Source organism: Monomorium pharaonis, chromosome 6, assembly GCF_013373865.1.
Source record: "Monomorium pharaonis isolate MP-MQ-018 chromosome 6, ASM1337386v2, whole genome shotgun sequence".
Taxonomy (NCBI): Eukaryota; Metazoa; Arthropoda; class Insecta; order Hymenoptera; family Formicidae; genus Monomorium; species Monomorium pharaonis.
In genome coordinates, this window is record NC_050472.1 from 6,988,254 (window position 1) to 7,014,303 (window position 26,050).

General features: G+C 36.3%; 3 protein-coding genes across 8 annotated transcripts; 2 read left to right on the top strand and 1 right to left on the bottom strand.

Annotated features, from left to right (window-relative positions):
• The first annotated feature begins 972 nt into the window (after positions 1-972).
• LOC105830063 lies at positions 973-23,358 on the top strand. Of its 6 annotated transcripts, none has more exons than XM_012669202.3 (3): positions 973-1,095; positions 22,882-23,051; positions 23,118-23,358. In XM_012669202.3, exons 2-3 carry the CDS (start codon positions 22,956-22,958, stop codon positions 23,301-23,303), a joined length of 282 nt encoding a protein of 93 aa, XP_012524656.1. In that variant the 5' UTR covers positions 973-1,095; positions 22,882-22,955; the 3' UTR covers positions 23,304-23,358. The 6 variants fall into 6 exon arrangements, with proteins under 6 accessions (XP_012524656.1, XP_012524657.1, XP_012524658.1 ...); XM_012669203.3 differs by lacking the exon at positions 973-1,095 and adding an exon at positions 1,111-1,581; XM_012669204.3 differs by lacking the exon at positions 973-1,095 and adding an exon at positions 1,111-1,577.
• Positions 6,293-11,277, top strand: LOC105830061. Its single transcript, XM_012669198.3, has one exon. It carries the CDS (start codon positions 7,272-7,274, stop codon positions 9,936-9,938), a length of 2,667 nt encoding a protein of 888 aa, XP_012524652.1. The 5' UTR covers positions 6,293-7,271; the 3' UTR covers positions 9,939-11,277.
• On the bottom strand, positions 23,359-26,050 carry LOC105830062 (autophagy protein 5). Its single transcript, XM_012669199.3, has 4 exons — positions 25,734-26,050; positions 25,069-25,274; positions 24,519-24,841; positions 23,359-23,685 (listed from the first exon to the last, which is right to left on the bottom strand). The coding sequence occupies exons 1-4, from the start codon at positions 25,887-25,889 to the stop codon at positions 23,573-23,575; spliced, it is 798 nt and encodes a 265-aa protein (XP_012524653.1). The 5' UTR covers positions 25,890-26,050; the 3' UTR covers positions 23,359-23,572.

Below are 26,050 nucleotides of genomic sequence, written 5' to 3' on the forward strand. Positions count from 1 at the left end.
ACTTATAAGATAGATAAAAAATAAAAATTTAAAAAAAAGACCCGAAAATTGTCTTTCGCGAGTAAAATAATATTTGTAAAAACTTTGAAGACTCCAGAAAATACACGAGAATCGTTCGAATTGTTTCAAAAATTAATCCGTTAAACATGGATCCGATTGTCGATCAAACGTAACTGCAGTGTTTTACAACTTCTCCCACATAAATAAATCAACGGCCTGGTCGAACGCCAACAAACCATCACACTGAACTAGTGACTAATCGATCCAAATATAGAAACATTGACGGTGCACGTGTAAACGTTTATTATTACAATGACTAATTATAGACTGATATCGTTTGATATACTTACTTAAAGATAGAGCAAACGTGTTTAAATGACACTTTCGAGAAACGCGAGTCCTTATAAATCACATTTAAAACTCTCACATAAAAATTACAGATTTCGTATACAAATACGAAAAAAGGCGATTTTATTAAGCTAACATTTTTTTGCTAACGTTTCGCCAATGTAAAATCTTTTTTTTTCTATTTACGCTATTTTCTATTTTAAGCCGTTAGACTATGGCCTATTTACCAATGTAGATTAATTTTAATCTTGGTTTAATTTACTTGTTATCTCATTCTAGTTCCAAAAATTAGAAAGAGATAAAGAGTAACTTAATCCAAGATTAAAGTTAATCTACGTTGGTAGAAATGGGTCTATCTCTGTACGAGAATATTGATCGACCGATCCCAGTTTCAGAGGCATCATCGATAACGCGTCCCGCGGATAAAACAGCATCTTTTTACCGCGCGTATCTTTTTTTTTTTTTTTTAACTACTCGGTCGATAAAGGCGAATCGCCATCTGGAGGGATTTGTGGCGCGCTTCGCGCCGCGCCGTCGTGAACTGCATTCGATCGAAATTGCGGGCTGATATGCTTCACCCTCGTGGAATTCTACTCTCCCTCTCTTTTTCTCGCATCCTAGAGGGATAGGAAAGAGAGAGAAAGGGAGAGCGAGAGTGTTGGTCAATGCGCATTGATACGTCGACTCTTGATACTATAGCAAACAACCAGTCAGCCTCGATCCGCCTTCGCCAATGATAAGATAAAGGTTAGTGCGTGTGCGTGCGCGCGCACATGTGTGCGCGAGTGTGCGTCAGGCTTGTAATAAAAAGCTATCATCGACGTTGCACCGCGGCGCGCTCCCACATATGCGTACGTGCGCGCGTGTCGCATCTGTGCCCCCAACACACTTGCGTGATAACGTTTGCGGAATTTCTTCCGCGGGTCGCATCGACTGATCGTCCGTCCATCCGACCGTCCGTCCGTCCGTCCATCATTCAAATTTTTTTCCGCTGGTTTCGTACGCTCGCTTCTCTCGAATGTCCGCTTTCGCAGCAGCAGCGCGACGAACGGATACGCGTAGAGAGACGGGCGGCGTTTCTCTCTCTCTCTCTCTCTCTCTCTCTTTCTCTCTCTCCCTCGTGACGCACGGACGGCGGAATCTCGGTGAAACGAGAGTTTCGTACGCCGCTGCGGAGAGCGGCCTCCGCCTGTTGTGAGGTTAGCCGTTTGGGGGCTACACCGCTACAGGTAGGTAGGTATGCGCGCGAGTAGGCGCCATCGCATGACCGCCTACGGAGGAGGTGTATTTCTACACACTGGCACATTCAACATTGCGGACTGACTCGACGAACGCGCAGCATTTAGTCCGTACGCGTGTTGCATAATCGCGAATGCTAGTTCTTTAACGTACGTACACATTCTATGAATTAGATCGGTTTCCTTTACGTTTTTTTTTTTTTTTTTTTTTTTTATCATAGAGCTAACGTACGCTGTTAGAAAAAATGGAATGTGAATTGTAAAAAGTTCGCGAATTTTTAATTGTTTTATATTTCTACTACTCAAAATTAACTTTAATAAATTTCGCCCAATTTATTCTTTTTTTCTTTCTTCATTCCTAAAGCTAGAAAAAAAAAAGTTGAAGTGAGATTAAAGTTAATCTACATTAATGGAGATAAATATTGTCGTTATTCTAACATAGCGAAAGAATTGGCAAATATCCATCGTTACTAGGCTGCTATCTTGCTAACATTAACATTCCTAAACGCTCAAATCAGGATATAAATCTAATTATCTAATTAGTTTAGCAGGTTTGTTTTCCAACCATTTTTGCTTTGAGAGTAGTAAAAAAAATCAATAAAAAAATTAGTAAAAAAATCAACATGACCGTATTATAACATCTTATTTGCAATGCCACCTAAAGTTGTATCGACCTCACCTCAGTTTTCCAAAGTCCAAGTTTAAAGTCTAAAAACTTTTATCTGGAAAAAATTTCTATTTATAATTTAGCATATTTGACATTAAAATGGAACACCCTGTATATTTTGGGGAGACTAGCAGATAAAAGTGCCCATTGACAAAATTGAACTATAGGTTAAGAATTATGATTTGGCATAGATTGCTGTCCACGGGAGACCTTATTCTTATATTTTGGACATTTTCCTTTAGAATTAATATTTAGGCATTTTTAAATTTATTTAAAATTTTGTGAATAAAATTGTGAATAGAATTTTCATTAAATAACCTATTAAAATAGCATTGAATCTTATGAGAAAGAGTTTTAAGTAATATAAATATAACATATATTGTGCATAAAATCCCAAACACAAAATATAAGAAATTTGAAAAACTATTCATGTATTTATAAAAAAAGAATGGAGTTTATAAAGAACATTTTAGAAATAAAAAAAACAAAGTTTTACTATATCATTTTTATATAAGAGTATAAAATGTCCGTGAATTATACAATTCTTTTTTTCTAAATATGACATCATGCTAATGAAAATAGAGCAATGTTGTTATGATTATATTTAAATTATTATAAACTTTTTAGATTGATATATATTAATATTATAAGAAAAGTATTTGTTATAAAAATAGTGTTTATAAAAAATTTTTTAATTCTTATTTTGATCATTTAAATTTTTATTACTGGTTATTTAGAATAAATATCAATGTCAAACACCCTTTCATTATATAAGATATGTATGATTGAAAAAAGTCATGACTTCCTTCTATTTTTAAAAGTTTAAAAATTGCACAAACATTTAGTTAATCCGTCCCTGCTATGTGATTAGATTCGACGCTCTGCACGCATACATGACACGTAATATACACTGCATGCATTAACGCAACTGTATGTGTACGGCGTTTACGTATCGCTTTTCCAGTTAGTATGCACATAAATAAGTGTAGCTCTTATAAACTGCAACGACTACAATTTCAACGAGTGCCGCTCTTTATTCTGGATAAAAGATGAGTGTGCACATATACAGTTGTTCCCCAATGGCCATGGTTGCTTATCGCACTTACATTCGCAACATGTCATAGTTCACGAATTCTTTCCACGACCAATCCGCTGTTATCGAGCGATTTTACTCTTTGAGTTACATGCAGGATGCCAATTCAAAACGCAAATATTCGTAAAATTATTTAAATTTTTATTACTGAATATAAAGTGTAATATGCGGAAATTTTACTTATGACGAAAACGTGCGACAGAGTGCCAGATATCAATCATTAAATTAGAAACGCAGACTGTCTGTTTTGCGACCTCTGCTATATATTTCGACAAGAAATAGCTGAAAGATTATGAAATTTAAGACGAATTAGTAACATATATTACAAGTAGAATTTGACGTGAGAAATAATGAAAGTCTAAATGCGCGAAACAAGTTCTGGCAACATCTACCAACATGAAAGGTACAGGGTAGAATAACGCGAATTTTTGAACGATGGCCAACTTCACCAAAATCTAACACGATTCCGAGATTAGATTTAATCTATCGCCCACACGTTGAGCATTTGTAGGCGACCGCCTGTCTCGTTTTGCCAACGCAAGCTAGATTCTTTTATCTACACGTTAAACGAGAAAGTTGAAACGCTACCTAATATAATTTTCTGTGAATTACAAATCTACATTTTTTTCTTATTTTGCAATTTTTATTTACACTAATTTTTTAACTAATTTTTAAATGAATTTTTAACTAATTTTTGTTGTCTGAGTAAGACAGATAATAGTCACACGGGTATTGGATTGGAGGCAAAGTATAAGATACTGGGGTAAATAGAAACATGGTCCATCTATCTTTTTTTTTTCGTTATTTTTTATTATTTATATAGAACCTTATTCCTATCATCCGTGCATAAGTACGTGGAAAGAGACCGCGGAAAGCGAAGGCTATAACAGCCGTGAGGCGGGCGCGAGGAAAGAAGAGAGACAGAAATGGTCGATGTACATCATTTGGGCGTCGAGAAGTCTGGCGCGACCAAGCCAAGCCAGAGGCGCGTCTTTGGTTACGCGACTATTTGGGGCGCCAAGCTGGTGGCCGCGGCGATGCGACGGGTAAACGGGGATCATGGAAGGACGGTGGGGCAAGGAAAGGGCGTAGGTAGGCGTCCGAGCAACGTCCACTGCGTTGAGGAGAGACTTGCAGGGCCGGCGAATGAGGAGGAAAGAGGGAGGCTGCCGAAGGGGACTCCGCAGGCCACATTCCAGAAGAACGCGAGTTTTCAAACATGCCTGGCCTGCGTGAATGTAGGTCCATGACCGATCCTATAATACGCACACAACGATCTCTTATGGGTTGCGAGCTGCGAGTTGCATTCGTCTCTCGTCCCTCGTCTCTCCTACGTTCATCGCTCGAACGATTCCCCCCATGGCGCGTCTCTTCCCTCTTAGTGCTGCTCTATCGCACACACAGGCGCGTATACATACACATAAATTCTCCCTTCTTCCTTCTCCGTCATGCTCTCCCTTTCCTCGTCCCTCGCGCTAACCCGGACGACCAGGCCGACCGAACTGGCGACACCCTGTCTGGCAAGACCGGCCGGCGGACAAAAGAGGGGGCGCCTGCTATGTTGCCACGTCCTCTGTCTTCGTGCTGCGCCTACCTTCGGCCCCAAGGACAAATCCGACGAGTTGTGCCAGCCGTCGTGCCGCACTAGGCGACTGCCGGTCTGCTGCTACCTCAATGTTTTCCTTATGATACTTGTCGCTAATATTCTCAGCAAATATTTTTACTTAGATACAATGCGAAAGATAAGGCATGAGAAGAGATGGATAAAAAATGCAAAAAAATATTTAAGGAAGTTACATGTGATTGCTCCAATTATAGTCGCAGAATAAATCAAACAAAAGATTTTATAAAGCGCGATTTGATAAAACGCCCAATGCTATTACGAGCGCAGTTGATATTATCAATTGTTCATGTAGCAAATCGACAGGAAGATCTCTGTTTCACGGACGCAGGTAGTGAAATACTTAAGCGATGAGTCGTGCCTATATAACTATACGAAGGCCGATCTGTGCGAGAAGGCAGGTGCCTTCTTGCTGCACGGCGGACGTGTTCAAAAGCAGGCCTCATCGTGATGAGCAGGCACAAGAATAGCCGCCGTGATTCTTGGAAATAGAGTAGGGTGCCTCTTCAGAGAACTGCGAGAAGATTCGTCGGCATCCTTGGTTTCTGCCGGTGGCGCGAATCGTGGAAATTTACGAGACCTCGTCCGCTTCTTTTTATCGGTCTATCTTGCTCACGTGCTCGTTCATCGAAGTATATGCGAGCGTACGGCTTGCGTCATTGCCTCGCGGGTCTCTCCGCGCGTTCGTATGCGCTGCGGCCTACGTGTGGCTAAGAAGAGACATGGCAACGGCGCGTGAAGCTAAACATATTAACTGTCGGCTCACGCCACAAAAACAACATGATCTCATTCCACGGCGCATATGCAAGAGGCTATCGTGTATCTCGAAATTTCATTCAAAAGTAACTTCAACACCATGAAAAAGAAAAAAAAGCATAGGAAAAAAAATAAAAAAAAAATAAAATTTCTTTCGTTAAAAACAGATTATAAATATGAACATAGTAATAATAATAAATGATATCTAATGCTAAACTAAAGACTAGTTTCAACTAGAGAAAATAATTTCAACTCTAGTTTACCGTCGAGTTGTAAGACATAGCGATTTCTAATTCAATAAGCCTAACATTAGCTGTAAGCCATAAGCGTTTTTCCTGGAAGGCAAAATCCCCTCACCCACTAGCCGCTTTACCTGACTGTAAAAGTTCCTGTGTTACTGCCGGGTCGAATACGCGTACAATACATATATCATAATGTTCATATCTCGACATATGTTAGTGACCTGATCTAAATTACATATCTAGATCTTCGAAGAATAGATTTTAAAGTTAATTACAATCTGTTTAAATTTTATGTGCTATAGTTTTCGTTTATTTTTATATTTACAGATGCAACATAATACCATATAATGAATTATTTAAAAAATCTGAAATGTTACATTTCGCGTGTGTTCGACCTCGTGTTTTGAGAAGTCGAACGGAGATCAGCCTGAAGAGAAAGGCGAGCAAAAATCGGGGCTCCATGCTGGCTGCCACGGCGAACTGCTAAGCGGCACGCAAGCAGGCAGTCAGACGTTCGGAGCAGACAACATGGCGCCGAGAGCGTCGTCGTCACGCCGGCGTGACGTTTCCCGCGCGCGTCATTAACGGAAGTGAGCCCACAAAATGGCGGAGTTTTACGGCGCTGAGGTGTGAAAGGGAAGAGAGAAAGGAGAGGACGGGGAGGATGTCTATGCCTGCAGGCAGTTAGGTAGGCGATCGAGGCAGAATGACGAGAGATCCTGTAGAAAGAGAGGAGGTTAGGTCGGTGGCATAGAGAAAGAAGAATGACTGGTAGCCGCCTTCGGCGGTAGACTAGCGTGCTGTACGAATGGAGCAACGATGTGTCGAGGGGGCGCCCATTGGATAGAAAGAAGGAAAGCGACGAAAGCGATACGTTGAACGAAGATAGCGCTAAGCGAAGTGACGAGCGAGTGGGGGTACATAGAGGAGAGGCCGGGAGTGCGAGGAAAGAGGCTCGAGCGAACGAGAGAGAAAGAGATGGCGATTCAGCGGAGGGGAAAGACCAGTGAGAAGCAGCGGCAGACTCGCCGGTGGGGATGAAATTAGTTACGGCATCCAAGACCTAAAAGGAACTTCGGCGCCGCACGGTCAGATCGCATCGTGCAATGTTAAGCGTTAAGGTAGCCTCGTGCGTTATTGACAGTGCCGGTTTCGAAATTCGTAGTAGCTGTTAACTGCATCGTTGTACTTGGACTTGTGGTCAACGTGACAGCCATTGCTACAGGTGCGAAAAAGTTATGTGTGTAATATTTGAAACGGAAACTCTATAACGTGAGTGAAATGCTCAGTGAAGAACTCAGTGAAAATGATTCACTCGAAGCATCAGTTAGTTACACCAACGATAATGCCAAAATCAGCTCAACAACAACACCAGCAGCAGAATATACGAAAATCTGTGGGCGCTATAGGTACTAGACGTATCTTTACAACAGGCTTTAAGATCCAAGTTTTGGATTCCTATAGGCATGACAAGGATTGTCGGCAAAATCAGCGTGCTACTGCAAGGAAGTATAATATTCATCGTCGTCAGATACAAAAATGGTTGCAATGTGAAGAGCAGCTCCGAAGCAGCGTTGAAAATGGGAATACAGGGACCGTCTCATCGACAACTGTTTCCCCTGCGAGTGTTTCTAAATCGGATAGTACTGTGACGGAAGCCACAGGGAATACCGTGACTCCAGCAAGGTATAGCGTGACGCCGGCCTTGAACCTCAACCTCGACAGACAGCACGGCGACGAGCTGACTACACAGCAAGGGCCCCCACCTTCTCATCCTCCGCATGGTAGTGCACCCTCCTCGCCCCAATTTAGTCTTCAGACTACTACTGCCGGCACGGTTTTGCCCTTATGTTTAACATCTGTGAATTATCAAGAATATTCATCAGAACAACGTCTTCGCTTATACGAGGAACTCGATGACAGAGTTCATGTATCAAAGACTCATGGATACTCGGACACGCAAGTGGATCAGGACCGTAGTTATTACGTATTGAATAAAGACGGACAGCGAGATGCAGAAGCAGCTTCAACGTTCAGTGGCAGAAATGAGGTAAAGGTATATCAAACTTTAACGAGTTACCATTCACCACATCAGGAGCCTCAATACAACGTGAACGATATCAATAATAGCACGCGTAATCATTCGCCGAATCATCATCCGCAGCAACGAGAACAGAATTATGGGAACGTCGATTCATTCGACGGGAGATCGTACAGCCTGCTGCTAGCGCCGTCGATGATAAAGACAGAGCCAGCGAGTCCAGACACAACGGCGACGTCAGGGCCGTACGAATCGACGGGCTCTCCCGATGGCCTACGGGCCCCACTCTCGCCGGTATCGTATCGAAGTGCCGATAGCGGTGGCTCCTCGTCGTCCGTTCACTTTGTTGATTCTTCACGAGCTCCTGCGAACGCGTACTTGCACGTGCACGCGCATGAGCACGCACACACGTGCCCGCCACTGGATTCCGAGAAGCCGATCCCATCGCTTCTGCATAAGCAGGAGAGAAAATCAGAAGAGACAACGCAGCATATCGAAGAGAAGAGGGAGGAAGAAATACAGGAGAAGACAGAATGTTGCAGGACATTGATCAAAGAAGAAGTGCACTTGGATGAGGAAGACGCAAGTGCACTTGATGAAAGGGAAGAAGCAATTGCATCTTCGTGCGTCGATTATCAACGACCACCTGTTGGCGAGACGTCACCAGATCAATTCAGGACCAATTCAGGATCGGTAAGCCCTGCGTACGATTGCAATGGTTACTCTTTACCTTCGAGTCCTCCTGATTCTGCCGGAAGATCCAGGAATAACTGGTCGGACAGTGAGGTGGACCCTCTCATTCCTTCCAACAGTTTAAATTCGTCCGGCAATTTTACTCGCAGGCGATCGTTTCCCCTGCGTTTTAAACTCAACGTCCTTAATGCTTTCCATCGAGATGAGGAAGTAAAAGAAAATCAACGAGCTACCGCAAGAAAATTTAACATAAATCGTCGTCAAGTACAGAAATGGTTGGAACAAGAGGAGGATATCAGAAAAGAAGTCAAACTTCGAGGAAATTCGCTGGACTCCATTCAGGATGTCACTTCCGGTGATTCACCGTTGGATCTGACGACGACAAGTTCCGCTTCGTTACGACAAGTTTCGAATTTTTCGGATGTTTCATCGTCGTTTGATCGACCTGGGACGGAACATGAGCAATTGCCGTCGCATTTTAGCTGTGATGTTGGTTTTATTTCTTCTCAGCATCCCTTAAATTATCGACACTGTACTGGAATGGAATCATCTTCTGAGGTAGAATACGTAGCGCCTTGCAGCCTATCTTGCTCTGCAGACAGTCATACTACAATGTCGACATTTTCTTATCAAGAATTACCTATAAGAGAATCATGTTACACAGAGCCTTCGATTAAAACGTATTCTTCCTCAAGAGCAAATTCCGTGATTTCTAACTTTTCTGAAGGATGTGAGCAAAGATTTTCACCTTTGAAGAGACATCATTGTATACTTTCTTGCTGCTACGACATGATACCATCGCCGAAGAGATTCTGCGAAAGATCTTCGGATGTGGACGACTCCTACGATATACCTTCTCAAGATGAGCCTCTTTGCCTCGTAAAGCCGAAGTTGGCACAGGAACTCGCGCGAACGGAATTAATTACGAAATCAATCAGTACCGTATCGACTTCGAATAATCCTGATGCCATCACTTTCAAGCCTTACTTAGATAATCCCGTGAGTAAACCCATAAAGAAATGCGCCGTTCAACGTTTATCTCCTGTCAATAGTCATAATATCAACAATAACATTGATAGTAATTGTCAGATAATTTGTAATTTCAACGAGGATCAAAATCGCGATTATGATTTTGAGCTTAATTTGCGAGTGCCTTGGAGACCCGATTTAGATGTGTATAGAACTGTAGGATTCCCGCAGAAGAGTACGTTTGTCAGCGTGTCCTCATACTATATGTAGTTTCCATTTCGAATCCCTATTGAGTAAATTGACAACAGAAAATCGTTAGATGTTCATTCAGAACAACCGTCGACTGTGTTTATATTTCTTTCGTTTCGTTCCATATAGACACATTTTTTTAAACGTAAGAAAAAAACACGATACAATCATATTGCATTACATTCAATTAACTTGAGGGTGTAAAAATTCGACTTGCAGGTTTTTCGGGTTAGAACGTATTGACGAAAGATCGATTCGTGCGTGATTTACTACACGTAGTAGACCACGTAAGCACTTATCGTTTCCACAGATCGTCGGTACTGCGGTATACATCGCGATAAAGTTTTAATCGGCCATTGGACGACCCGAGGCGTGGAAGGAGATTATATATGGTCGCGTCCTCGACTGGCGTCTTCTTCTAATTTCATCAGACCTGCTCGACTTTTTACCCCTCCATCATTCGCTCGCTCCTCTCGAAAAATTGTGCAGATATCCTAACAGATCTTTTTCCACCGCTTTATCGTCGAGATTAGAGACCGGTGGTTATCGGCTAGGCCGTTTAGAGGTCGAATTCGTTTGCTATAATTATAGGATTATATCAGAGAACGCAAACATTGCGTCGCATCGAGAGAAGGTTCGCGGAAAGAAATGTTTGAACCAAAGTACCATGAAATGTAATAAATCTGTTCTTTTAGCATGATGTAGTAAGTAAAAAAAAAAGGCAATGCTATATACAAGAAATATTTTTAGTATTTGTTAAAAATTTTTAGTTTGGTCTTTTTTTTACAACAAAATATTGCATATTGCCTATTAAGGGATGCAGACAAGTACAATTTTTAAGTCATGTTTCTTTAAATGTGTCTATTTTCTACGGAAAGTTATCTGCCGACGGGCGTTGATCGCATGATTTCTTGGTAGCACGCCACCCATAGCTTTCCGCGAACTGGTCGCACGATCGCATTTATCACCCGGTCGTGTACATGTATTCGATCTGCAGAAATCACTTAATTGCTCAAACAATCATTTCTTCCATGTGCGCACATATCACACACGCGTACCATATTATTATACGATAAAACTTTGTCACATCCCTTCTCATTATTTGATAGTTGTTCTTTCTTGCTTTCGTATTTTCATTGTTCTCTCTTAAATTGTCTATCTGTAAATATGTAAATATGTAAATATCAAGAGAAACAGATAAAATGCGACATTAAATTTCTACTGGATATTCATGTGTTCAGTGGATAGATATATTATAATATATGTATTATAATGTTATTTTAAAGCGTTTAGAGTTTAATTGATTCTTTCATTTGGAAGAAATAATCTATTTTTGTATGACTCCAATTCTGAAAAAAAATAAAAAGGTAAAAAAAACTGAGAGAAGATGAGAATTCGAAACAAAATAAAATCACTTCCGCAGAGATCACTTCTCGTGCCTTCTTTTTGTCAATTCGCTTGTCATCTCGCTCTCTGCGAATTGATTTGCCGAATGATGACAAAAATTTCATATGATTAAACGTACACTGAGAAAAAAATGTTGTTAATTTGACTAAATTTTTCAACTAGATTAATTTTTTTTTAGTTCAAGTATTCATGTAATTAACTTAAATACATGAAATACTTGAACTTCAATTTAAGTATTTTTATATTTGACTGAAATACACAAATAGTTAAATTAAGGAAATTTAATTAAGTTGAAAAATTTAGTCAAATCAATAACTTTTTTTTCTCAGTATTAATGACAGGATATCATTATATATATTTGCCTAACATAAAATACTAAATAATTTGCTAGTTGACGGTAAAATCGGACGAGGTAAACAAAAGGGATTAAAAAGACACGAGAGCGGCTCTTAAAGATTTTTACGTGCCTTATGTAATATATTTATATTTTAATTGTATAATTGCGAGTGCGAGATATCGTGCGTCGAAATTCGTGCGTAATAAAACAAGCTGATGTGGATGTGTATATACAATACAATAGGTATACACACGCACACATCTATTATATAATGTTGAATATATTGTAGAATAATGTTATCTGAAATAGATATTAGGATCAAGCATAGATCAACTTAAAAAGGTGATTGTTCTAACGATGATTATTCTTATTACCTATATACAATTCATGTTCAAATTATAAAAGTTTCCGTTGCATTTAATGCCGATAATCTCCGTCGAGTAATTCAGATAAAAAAGAAAGTTTATATCGAATCAATTCCAACGTTAAATATGAGTAATAAATAACGAGCATGGTGAATATTGTCATTTGAAATATCTAAGTGCTTGCATTTTGACAATTAATAATATTTCATTTTTCATAAAAACAGAAACTGTTTACGATTTTTTAAATTAATGTTATTTAATTATTAAACTTTATTATTTATTTTACTTAAAAACTTTTGAGAAGAAAATATTTAAAAAATAAGTGTCCTTTATTCTTTTATATACTGCATAATTAATTCTAATAAATTTTTTAAATATTAATATCTCTGTATAATAATTTCTGGCTATCACAAGATTCACAACTTGTAAAATTAGAAAGCTCAGGTTTATAATTTTGAACTGATTATTTTTTTATTTTTGCATCATAAAGATATGTGACAATCGTTGATAAATTTCTTTCTTGGTATGTATGAACTCTCTTTCCCATGCACTGAGATCGAGATGCATTACGATCCTCGAGTAGATAAGCGAGTTCTTCATGACTTTGCTGGCGAATTATCAGAAAGGAAACTTTTATGAATCATCATTAGTTGATCGTAAAGTAACTTGTAATAGATTACAAGAGATATCTTCCTTAGACCGGGGAAAAAGTATTGCGATATTGATCATAGTACAACGCAGGTTTTCCTCAATTTCCTCGTATCAATCAAATTCTAAAATAATAACGTCGCACTTAAAGTAAATGTTTAAAACAGAAGAAATCATGATAATGTGATTTTACAGAGATTATTAAATATTTTAATTATCGATTCGAGGAAATTGATGAACTGGGCAAATTTCTAAACAATCAAGCGGTTGCCAAGCAACAGGCAAGAAGGGCAATTTTGTAAATCACTGCTGCAGACAGGGCAGTTACGTTAATGTTTCAATATTCACGCTTAATCGAGCTCATTCATGGCACGGCATTATCCAACGCGATTGCCCGCGCGATCGCTTCGTACCGAGCTCTAATTTATTGTCTCACGAGTAATAAATTCACGACATAATCATAATAATTACTTTTGTGGAGCAATATATCCATGTGATAAAAAAAATTTCTATATTTCTTTTTGAATAGAAAAAAATATGAATTATAAATTCTACTTAATCTTATCTTACTTAATGTTACGTGTTTCAAAAAAAGTACATAATTTTCTACTCGTTAATTTGTTATTGTGTATAGAGGAATAATATTATTTTCTCTCATCGTAGAACAATTCGCCAACCAAGTCCGAGGATCGAAAGACAGAACAAAGGAAGTGGGTTCGTGCCTTGCTCGCGATCGCTAATAGCGGTCACGGCGGCAGTGTACAATATAAAAAAAAAGATTTAGCGTAATTATAAGCCATAATAAATGACATAATGCCATAATACATTTTCTAATAAGGTACCGCACGACAAAAAAAATTTTTTTGATTGCGAAAAATAAGTCGTCACCGGAGAGTGTCTTCTTGCGTGCGTGTACGTATTCGAGTGGATTTGAGTGCGTCTGTATTTGTGTGTTGTAGTACGTATGTCACATACGTACACACCGGAGCCCACAAGAGTCTGTTAACGAGAGGCATAAAGCGTATACAAGCAATATTTTTTAAGTGCATAAAAGGGGGAGTCTCGTGGGCGAGCCCCCGCGTTTTATAGTCCGCACAACACACAAGTAAATATGTTGTATGCATAATGTTCGTATTGTACGTGTACAAAAAAAAAGTTTATATACCTATGTATATGTATATGTATATAAATGAAAAATTTATAAATGAATTTAGATGGACATGTATATATACATGCATATACACAGAGAGAGAAAGCACATAAATTTATCTTTCTATATATACATACATATATATATATATATATATATATATATATATATATATCGAAAATTATATTTTGATATGATCAACTTACATTTTACAACGACAAACGCGCCTCTAATTCGTCAGGTGCCTTCGAATTGCTCGTGCCTTACGGTTTCTCGCGTGAAGAGGAATCCAGAACCAAAAGCGCGTCACCAAGTATCCTTCGCCGATGAGCGTACATATATTTATTGTATTGTATTTGTACGGAATCTGTGCGAAAATGATATGTCGATCGATATCCCTCTCGCGCGCAATATCAGTATTTCTATTCCTTATTTATTGTTCTCTTGTGTCGCGATGACATGAAGGTTCATTGAAGTTCCCCACAACGGGACTTGTTAGACTCTGGTGTATGCGCCGTCATCCCTATGCCTTCCTATCACATGCTTCAAAATGTTGTGTTTCTCTTGTCACACTCTTGCGTGCAATCGATGTAATTTCCACACGGCCGAAAAAACTTTACGATTATCCGGCGTTGCTTATCAATGTATTATTTTACGTTTATTGGCACGTACGTGGTCAACGTTGAGAAAAAAAAAAAGAAAGAAAGGAAACAAACGCGGTTCTTTCGACGTGCAGCTTAAAAACGCGAATAGTCATTGAATCGAACGGTTTATCGGTTTATTTTCATGTTGCAAATGATTACGATAGCAGTAACTCTGTATTTTATTATACACGCCTTTTTCCCTATTATTATTATTATTATTATTATTATCGAGTTTCGCCTGGAATGACCACATCCGTCATTGTGATTTATCGAGAGGAAACAAACGAAAAAAAAAAAATAGAGTGAGAGAGTGAGTGTGAGAGTGTGTATGTGCGCGTATCTACAGTAGAGTATCGAAGAATGAGAGTGAAAATATGTAATGTCTAAAGAATGTAAGAGAAAGGTATCGAGATACAAATCCTTTTTTTTTTGTACGATAAGAAATGTAAGAATTATTGTATTAAATATTGTATCATATACACATAATGCCTATAGATTGTATGAAGCGCGCCAAATGACACGAAAATGCCCATTTTGGCACTCACAACTTTTTGACACGCTTTATATAATATAGAATCTTTACCGAATTTGAAAGAAAATATAAGAGATTATTTTAAAAGAATATCTTTCTCCGTTATTATTGTCCCTATACTCTCATCAAAATTACTTTTTTCAGGATGCTCACTCATTTGTTATCTGATACGAATATATTATAGGATATTGCTTATCGCGGAGAAATGTGAACTGGAGAAATACTCTTATCTTAACGATACGGCCATTAATTTGAAATAATCAAAATACAAGTTGAGATACGTTCGATCCTTCAAACTTTGCTTAGAGATCAAATCGATTGCTTTGAGATTATTTTGTAGATAAACTGATAGAATAATATGTAAGATCAATTATTTAATGGATATTTAAAAGGACAGGTTTAAAATGGAATTACAGGTTTTTATAAATAAATTTAAAAGAAGTTTTAATAGACTGTAAGCTATTACATTTTGCACAAAATTATAACATTACGGCGATGAGTGTAATCTGTCACTATATATCCATATGCGACATTCATTAATCTTTCCTGAGACTCGGAGATACCATGTGTGTGTACGTGTGCGCGCATTTTTTTTCCCCTCTCTGGAAAGACACATGACTTTATCGAATGGCTCGAAGAAAGCGTGTATTGCATTAGCACATTTGACGCAATAGTCCTTTCTTCTATTGATATGATTCACGAGGTTTTCCTCTCACGCAATTCTACAAACCTTACAAGCATTTATCTTCCTACCAGGAGCATTTCAGTAGTTACGCGTGACGTAGTATATGGGAGAGAAAAGTTACGTTCTCTCGTTACATCGATTCCCGTATTTACGCTCGGATCGCGAGGCAATGACGAGCAGTGACGACATATTTCGTAATGTTCCAAATTAAATTTTATTCATTATCGTCGCTCTAACCTCTCGCCTTCGAAATTATTTTTATTATAATATTGGTAAACAGCTACGCGTCAATTTCTGTCGCATAGTATCGAGGTCATCTGTTCAGTTAAATTAATTCTGTTTTCACAAACGTTTCATACATAAATTTCATGAATAAATAGCTACATTAAAGATGTCTCTATTCGAGAGCGATTAAAGGAATTGTCATTTTTATATCATTAATTTTTTTTTTTTTTTAACAAAAGGCGTATTTCAGGGAATTCCGCGTTTTTGGCAACTGCATAAAACTACTCCTTGTAGCATAGAAATGGAGGGAGAAAGGAAATCAGTTCTCAAGCAAGAGACATCAAGTTGGAGCTGCGCACTCCTCTCGCAATTAGCGATTTACGTAATTTCGCGCACGAACGGCGCGGAGCGAGCGAGCACTTGCGAACTGCACAGACTGCACGTTTCCCGAGGAGGAACGCGCTCGCTCGCTCGCCCGCTCGCCCCGATATCTCTCGCCTCCCCGGCTCCCGCCGGGCCGCGCGGATTAGAGACGCGATGGAGATAAGCGTGAGCCAAGTCATGGAAGCTCACGCACATCGGCTTTGGTCCCCCATGCACCGATACCCCGCGCGTCGATGCACCGATTGCATTGTTTCCGTTATCGCGTCCGATATTGGATTGGCAGCTCGCGCAACCGCGCCGGGCCTCACGATGCGTCAGCTTCTCCGGGCGCGCACGATTTCGCGTAACGCGGCGGCACACGCATGCACACGCGTACGCACGTATTGTGCACACATACGTACACGTTGCACGTGTAAAGAGCGCTCCTCGCATTGCTTTGTTTCTCGCGCTTCGATTCCCGATCTTTGGAGTCACGGTTTTGTACAAGTCCATCTGTGGATTTCTGTAATTTTTGATCTCTCAAGCACAATCTCAATATTTTTTTTGAAAATTGTGATGTGTGTGTGTGTGTGTGCGTAGTTTATATCATAGCTGTTTCGCACGCGGTAGTTGAAATCTCCCGTAGACAACGTAGAATGCATACCGCACAGTGAATTCCTGCTATGCAAATGTATGATTTATCACCGATGTTTATCGTTGCGAGTCTGGTAACAGGGAATAAAACGCTCGCTATTAAAAGGAAAGGAAAATATGGACTGAATGATACACACATTTCCATACTCGCGCGCCGGCTCTCTGCAGCTAATGGTAATGATGATTAACCAGTAAATGTCATTTATCCCGTAAGAAAGTAATAAAACGTTAATGAACTTATAATCCTTATTATACGGTAAAAAAGTAAACAAAAGAATTAATGAAGGTAGTTTCTAATTACTAGTTATATTTGCGTAGGATTTTTATTTGTTATTTATGGCAGATATGATAAATTTTTGCGCATTGATTAATGATTGATTTAATGAAAAATATCTTGAATTTATATATTATATAAACGTAATTAGTAATTGTACGGACTAGCAAATATAATAATAAATAATTTCTCGCGCGTTTTGAAATATAAGTGACTTGGTTCCAATGCACCTGAGCGAGTTAAGCAATCGTTACAGTGTGCAGTAGCGAAAAAAGAATGGGAGCTAAAGTTCAGTTTCACAGATTGCTACTTTAACGTCAGTGGGATAATTGATTTTAGCAACTTGTATCTCGAAGTTGTTATCATGTAACAAAAAGAGCATTTAATTTTTTTATAAAATTTTGTAAATTATTGCACAATTAGAACATTTGTGTTTTTTTATTAAAAAATATACTGATTAAAATTTTTATGTTAAAAATTAGTAACATTGCTTGTTATTTTAACATATTGCTGTTGTGTTAATTCAAGTAAAATGTTAAATTATTAGAATAACTGAAAAAAGTGTAAAAGTAACACAATGCGCACGTATTTTTAATTTTACACAATAAATACGTTGCTTATTATTATATTAGTAACAAAATTTATCTGTTAAAATTGACAGAAATTGAGTTTATTTTATAATATAGGAACAACTATTATTTCACGATGTGATCTCATGATATACGTTATATTAACATTTCTAATAGTATTAAAATAATAGTATTAAAATAATGTGTGTTATTTTTCTCATTAAATTGTTGCATAAAAATTATGTCAAATTAAAAAATTTACATTTACTTTTATGTAAAAATATAATATTTATGTTGCTTTTAACAGAAAGCAATAATATTTATATTGCTTAATAACAAAGATTTCTGTGTGAACCATTTGGGACATAAAATATTAAATTAAACACACAAGTTTTTCAACTGCGTGTCAATTTCCAAACTAACATAATTTCTTCGATATAAATATGCTCAGAGAAGCATTAGTATCAAATTAAAACTAATATTCTATTTAACAAAAATTTTTGTGATATATAAGCAAAAATATACTTTCATGAAATAATATCTTGCCTATAATCTCTTTTGTAGGATTTGGTAAAATTAATAGTTTTTAAAGGATATATATTTTTCTTTCAATATTATAATTTTAATAAATATAACAATAATTATCTATGAAGAGTATAATATGATTGTTTTGATAATAATAGCGTTAAAAAATTCTATTTTTGTTACATGTGCGTCAGAAGTGGTCCTTTCCTCATAGTTTTCTCACACAAGTAACTCATTTCTCCACCAATTAAGCATGTGGAAACAATCGTGCAGGAATCACTATTCCCCCCAATTCTGCACGCTTGATCATTTTTTCATACTTTTTCCTCCATTTTAATATTCGCGTTGTATCACAAACCACAGCGATGAAGATTTTGGACTTCTGTCACATAGCCACGGCTGCAGAGAGAAAAAATGAAAAACTAAGAGCAAAAACCAATTATACATCGAGCACTTTCTGATTTTTTAATGTGATTGGTCTTTTTGCCCTCAGTTCTTCACCATAGGTGCGGCTAATGTATGTGACAGAAGTCCAACTACAACTATGCCACGTCATCTCGCAACAAGCACAGGCCACAAATCTCGAAAAGTCTCTGGGCGGACACGAGCGTGTATATTAGGCCTGTTCTTTTTCACTGCACTGGCTGCTGCACTGGTGCAATAAGTTAGAATGAGAAAAAATATATTTGTCTTGCTCTAACCTGTTGCATCAGTGCAGCAGTGCAGCGAAAAAGAACAAGCCACATATTTCATCCATCTTTTGTTCTAGTATTTTTGTTGTGTAATAACATTTTTCTCTGTTTTATTCTGCTTTCAAATCACATTTGTCTCTAGGCTGTATCATCCTAGTTTTCTATGGGAGGGATGGATACTATATTTAAAAAAAAAAGGAGAAGGCAACTTTTTTGACACTTCGTCGCTTTTGCGACTAGTCTTGGCTAACTTGTCAATTCACATTCAAAGACTACACTTCGGCACATAGGTAATAAAAAATATTGTGTGTGTGACACATGTGCGAATCAGTTATTTCCTACTCGTGCGGGTGGACGCACTCGCCTACAGCTCGCTTTCGGTTCGTGCGTCCACTCCCCGCACTCGAAGGAAATAGTCGTACTTCTCGTACTTGTAACACAAATATCTATTCTAGAAGAGATTTTTATTTTCTATATTTTTTCTCTCAATTCATGAAACTATCATTGAATAATGATAATATTTTTCTTGATAAAACTACACAAAATTTTTTCATGTAAGCAATTATTACGTCTGTTTATCGCAATATATAATCTCATTTCAATATTTATGTATCACAAATAGATATTTTTTTAAACAAAAATGTTTTTTTTTATCTGAAGAAGTCCGCATTGTTGTACATATTTTAATAAAGCGACATATAATTTCATTTAAAGAGAAAAATTAACAGTGCATTTTTTGGGAGGATCTACCCGTCGAAGTCTCATGATTAAATCATGATATGTAATAACGACATTATCCGTTTTTATTACGGCCACCGCGTGTGCGCCGAGCGGACCTTGAATCGAAACATGACTGTTGCAACGCGCCAATCAACGCCAATAAATGTCACCGGCTGTTGCAACGCAATTAGGAAGGGTGCAGTGGCACGATAAAAAAAAAGACTCCGTTGGAATGTAACATTCCGAGCGTGTAATATTATGAAGATCGAATCGCGACGAGTGTCGATCTCCGGCTTTCCCTCGCGACTTAACGGTTCCTTCGTACCTATGTTGCTCGACATCTAAACAGTTTAAAGTCCAACTTCTTCTCTTGATCGTTCGCCTCATATCCTGTATCGAAAAGCGTACAATTTACTACAGTCAATCAAGAGTACAATTTACTACAGTTTAACTCTCGATAAATATGCTCTCGACTTTATTGGCGAGTCTCTCGGTGAAAAAATTCTCATATCTTAATATTTGAAAAAATTTCTCATATGAATTTTATATTTATAAAGATTTTTGAAACAAAATACTTTAATTTTTTCAGATAATTTATAAAAATTTATAAAAATGCTTAATAATGAATTCGGGTGCTCGCACTAAGTGTGCACTAATAGCGAATTCGGTCTTTGCATTTACATTTTTTACACGGAAATATTTTTTAAATAAATATAAAAATTGAATTGTAGGATAATAATATGTCATTAAATGTCCAAAGAAAATATGTATTTAAATAAAAAAACTCTTGAGGTCAAAGTAAAAATTTATTGATTTACTGAGTTTGTTTCAATACTTTTCATCTCTATTTTATCGATAAAAATGATTTAAAAATATGTTTATTAAGAAAAAAAAGTTTTTAAAAATCAAATAAATTAAGTGTGTTTTATTTAATATTACTTAAAAATCTTACGTAAAGAATTCTAAAAAAGATTCTCTTTTTTAATTCTTCTTTCTGAAATGTTATTTATATAAAAGAAACTGAGAAAAAGGGACTCTAAGATACTATCGAGTTCGAATTTTTTTATATTTAAAAAATTATCAGTTATTATTAATTCTCTCTTTGTTCACGAATGTTTTTCTTATTGCATTCATAAAGCATATATTGTTGACATAAAAAATATTTCTGTATGAATTTGACAAGTTCTGAGGAATTCTAATGAGGGGTATGTAACTTTCTACGTTATTTTTTAACTATTTTTCTACGAATTCCCGAATTCTACGAATCATAATTCAGAAAGAAAGAAAACTTTATGAAAACTTTTAAAATGAACCGTTCTATCTGGCTAGCGTAATTGATACGCAAGTTGATACGCAGAGATGAAGATATGCAAATCGAGATCGAGTACCGAGAGAGACAAGAATAATCTTCACAACGTGACATCAAAACGTTCGAATGGTAATTCGGGCTGAGAGACCTTCAGGCATATAAGACGCTCGAGCGGGAGAGATGCTCATTTTCGCGCTAATTACAAAGCGCACTCGCGTTTCCACTCGAAAAGCTTCCACGATACACGTGTTCTCTCGACGTCGTACGGCACGGAAGAAAAAGGAAAGGAAGTCTTGTGTCGTTTGTGTCGTGTAATTCCCATAAATGGCAAGAAAATTACCATATGTGAAAGGCCATGCATATTTTGAGAGGAACCCGATAGCCCATAATGCCAATTGGCCAATTTAATATAAAATCTTCTAATTGATAGTTTACCAGAAAATCTCTAGGCATTAATTGATATGATTGAGCGTTGCTGATATGATCGAGATGTGTGCTAACGGGACCTTTCCATATTTTTATCTCAGCGAGATCTCACGTCTTTTTTTCTCATCATTCCTCCTTCACGTCTTGTCTTTATCTATTGCTCTTATATTACAATGGTATTAAACACTAGATTTATCTTTGCCGACTTGTACTTTTTTTTTCTTTATTGACTCTTCGTTGTCACACCTCTGTCACATAATACGATTGTCAATACTGGATCCAGTGGACCCTGTATGAAGTTCGTTGTACGTAGTAGTTCAAAGGATCAGAGATATTAATGTTAAAAAATTTAACAATATACTTTACGATTTAGAGAATGTATTTCAATTATTCACATGGTAAAATTTGATTATTTAGTATTAGATTAAATAGTAAAAAAAATGAAAAATTTAGAAATTTGTAATTTTTTCGAAAAAAAAAAAATCGTTTTTTTTATTTTTAGAGTTAGTTTTAATGCTAAGAGAATACTTCAAAAGATGGCTTCATAAGTATCATTTTCTATTTTCCATAAAAGATATGCTTTATCAAAGTGAAATACAGGGTCCACTGGACCCACTGAAATACGTATACTGCACTGACGGTCTAAACGCGAGAGAAGGATAAACGATTAAAAGGGTATACACTTCTCCTTGTCGTACAGTCTAGTTAAAAAGCTTAAAACAAAAGTTCAGACTCTTGCATCACATCTGATATGTCATATAATGTCATATAATGACTCACATTTCGTCATAGAGCATGTAGTTTTAACTCAGTGAGAAATAGTGTGCTTTCTAGCAAGACACAGTGTAACAGTGTCCACTAGTGTGAGAAAGAACATATCAGTGTCTCACTCACACTAGTAGGCACTGTGTTACACTAGCTGTGTCTTGCTGGAAAGCACACATGATGTTCGAAAAAAATGTCGGACGACATCGATTTGATGGCTTTTTGACCAGGGCCCCAATTCTGTACCGCATCAGTACCGCATACCGACAACTATCGGTGTCGTTGCGCAGATTTTTTGCCATATAAAATATCTGCGCAACGATACCGATACTTGTCGGTAGGCGGTACAGAATTGAGCCCCAGTGTTTTTGATGCATTCGATGTCGATTGACATTGATTTGATGTCTTTTCAATCTTTATTTCTCATCATTGTACGCATGCATAGAAAATTAAAAAAAAAAAGAGAAATACTCTTTTGATAGAAGTCTGTCCTTCCCTCGCATTCCGTTTATGGCATATGAATGCCAGTGACATTTTCAGTTGAAATATACCTATATTTCAGTGGATGAATCCTATGTGACAATGAAGGATTAAAACTGTTCGTATTTATAAAAAATCTTAATAAATAAATGTCGGATTTGAAGAACTGCTGCTAATCGAATCTATAATTACAGATAAAAAGAAGGCAACTTAAGTATCATGGAGAAAGTACACGTTTAAAATGCAAGCAAAATTATGCAGGATATAAATGGCTGTGCCTTATAAATCTCCAGAGGTGAACACTACTTTGAGCAAGGAAGAGATTCATAAGAGATTCCAAGATACCGCGAAGATTATATTTCAGGTAAAACAAAACTTGTAAACTTTTAACGTAAGTAAACTTTTAATCAAAAAAATTTTTTAATTGCAGGAGGAACAAGACAGAAAGAAAGAACTCGTCAACTACCTTAGTATTGGTAACAGTCGCAAAACAATAGTATATAGTAACAATGGAAATGATCCCGTTATCATACGCAGACCTGCAGATTATGCGAATGCTCACTCATCGCAGACGTCACAAGAACATCACAAACCAAACGATTGTATGATAACGTAAAAAGTAAAAAATATTGTAATTATTTACTCAATATATTTAGTTATTAACATGTCAATTTTGGATAGATATTTCTTTCCCTTTATATCATAGTCTTTGGTACCAATTAATTTTGTTACAATTCATAATTTTCATGAAAGATTTTTATAAAATAAATACATCATCACAAAACAACAAAGCAAAATGTACATGGTAATCACAGAAAAATTATATTATTATTCATAATGAATTTCCTTCTTCATAATGAATTTCATTCCGTTCCTCAATATATATTACAATGTAACTACGATTAAGTGTAGGAAGTTATCTGGATAGCTTAAATGTTCTGACATCCATTGAAGCGGCGTCTCTAATGGTGGCACAATGCCATGGGTGCGCACTGTAACTGTAAAATCATTTAATTAATATCAATTTTGTTAAATAAATGAAAAGAACACACATAAAAATTAAAAGATATGTGTTACAACTGTATAAACTGATTTGATTTTTATCAAATATTTTTCTTCGTATTAACATGTCTGTCTGTCTGTCTCTTTCTCTCTCTCTTTTCTGGCATTTGTTATAATATTAAACAATTTAATATTTATATGCTCAAATTTAAAATTTAAAGGATAAAACAACTCTTCAAAGTCAATACTTATATTTTTATATTTATAATTATATATTTAATTCTATGTGCGTAATATTATTGCATAAAAATGGTAAGACGTATTATAGTTTCACAAAGTATATATATAAAAAATAAACTTTCATAGTTCTTTTATATTCTCTTTGCAATTTTGTATTTAGACATCTTTCATTTTGTTTTTAAACATTTCTCAAATATTTTTCGATATTTGCACTATTTTATATTTTCATGAATAAACGTTGACAAATAATTTTGCAAAATTTAGTCATACGTGATAACATTATTCTACAAAAACAAATTATTTTATAGATATTTTACAAAATATTAGCTTTTAAAAATATCTAATAATTTGTCATAAAATATCATAATTTTGTTCAGTTTTTTTTATATATCACTGTTTTAACAAGAACTGCCTAAATTTAAATATAACCATTAATGTTGAAATATCAAACTTTGAGAAATTGTCTTATCCTTCAAAATAAACATATTTAAAAATTGTCTTAGATTTTTGTTTAATAAATTTTTAAGAGAAATCAAATTAGTTTTTTGGATAATTGTAACATGTTCTTTGTTAGACGTTATAATAGTACCATTTTCTTGATCTGGGAATACTTCATTTAACAAATGTTTCAAAGTCTTTCTTTGGCCCTCTTCATTTATTGGTTTTACAAGTCTTTGTATGTATTTATCTTCACTTGTATAGCAACGAAAAGGTATATATTTAAATCCCTCTTCAGTATTGGTTTCCATAAGCCTACCATTCACCGACCAGAACTGATCGAATTTATCATTCATAATACCATTCCATAACTGGGTGTGATCCTTTTTCTGCATACTAGAGACAATTTGGCCTCTATGTTTCAAAACATCAGCTTCTTTTATACAAGAGAGAAAATGTGCCTCTACAACTTCTCTAAAATTATATAATGTTGCATTTATATATACATTATCCATCCAATAAATTGCACTGACGTTGTGGACACAGAGATTGCAATATTTTTTCCATAGATTTTGGAATACAGTTTGCTCACTCAGCGATTGATTCTTACCTATAAATCATATTCAATAATTTATATTCAATTATTCCACAAGTAAGACTACAATCTCTGTGTCCATGAATGTATAAAACTCATTGCGTACTTGTTTTGACAGTGCATTAGAACATTCTCTGGAAACTTATCAAAGTGGACGACAATGTTCCAAGGTAACTGAATGTCATTGAAATAAATATCCAGTAGAACACCAATTGGATAATGCCACTTTAATGGTATTCCATTGAATTCTAGCCACATCTCGTGCTCCTGTTTACTGTCGCTTTGTATATGTCGTATGAAATGTTTCCGAACCTGGAGCAACAATATTCAAACAATATTACATAATATTACACATAAAATTATTTATGTTTATTTATACCAATGTAGATTAACATTTTAATCTTACTTCCTTTCTATCTTTCTAATTCTTACAATTAGAAAAAGATATAAATTTAATCAAAATTGAAGTTAACTTACAAGCAAGCTTTTAATTTATCAACTGATTAATTGTCTTATGAGCAAAAGTAGTTTTCATAAAGCAGTTTTATATAATATGTGATCATTAATCAAAAAAATTCGCTTTATAATAGTTATTTTTTTAGCTAAACTTCTTGCATTTTATTCTTCCTCTTTTCGTTTTCCTTTAAAGAGAAAAAAAAAGAAATCCAAGAAGTTTAACTTAAAAGAAAAATTCACAAAAATAAAGATTAATCAGTTATTAGTTCTTAGAGTTTATGCACATAATAAAACGTGTCACAAACAGTCTCTTACCTTCTCTGTACAAAGTGGAAAATAACTTAATCTAGATACCATCAGATAAAATGGATCTGGTCCTTGTAAATCGCTAATTTCCTCAGAGTTGAGAGTAAAACAGATTGGGATCTTGCCATCCCAGATTTCTCGAAGTACCTCCCTGTCGTTTGCCATTGCATAAAAAATATTGCGCTCACCTTAACACATTTGTCAATTAAAACTGCTTAATAACAAATTAGTCCAAGAGAATCACCGTTAGGTTATATTTTCGTTGTAAGTAAACTAACCGACAAACGAGAGGAATATCAACTCTGACTGTGGAGACCTCTAATGAT

Bases quoted from the DNA above. Each gene is read 5' to 3' on its own strand.
- LOC105830061 (XM_012669198.3), top strand. From the start codon at position 7,272: ATGATTCACTCGAAGCATCAGTTAGTTACACCAACGATAATGCCAAAA.
- LOC105830063 (XM_012669202.3), top strand. From the start codon at position 22,956: ATGGCTGTGCCTTATAAATCTCCAGAGGTGAACACTACTTTGAGCAAG. The intron at 23,052-23,117 runs GTAAAACAAAAC...TTTTAATTGCAG, and splicing joins CCGCGAAGATTATATTTCAG to GAGGAACAAGACAGAAAGAA.
- LOC105830062 (XM_012669199.3), bottom strand. From the start codon at position 25,889: ATGGCAAACGACAGGGAGGTACTTCGAGAAATCTGGGATGGCAAGATC. The intron at 25,275-25,733 runs GTAAGAGACTGT...TTGTTGCTCCAG, and splicing joins TTCCACTTTGTACAGAGAAG to GTTCGGAAACATTTCATACG. The intron at 24,842-25,068 runs GTACGCAATGAG...ATATAATTTTAG, and splicing joins CTAATGCACTGTCAAAACAA to AGAAGTTGTAGAGGCACATT.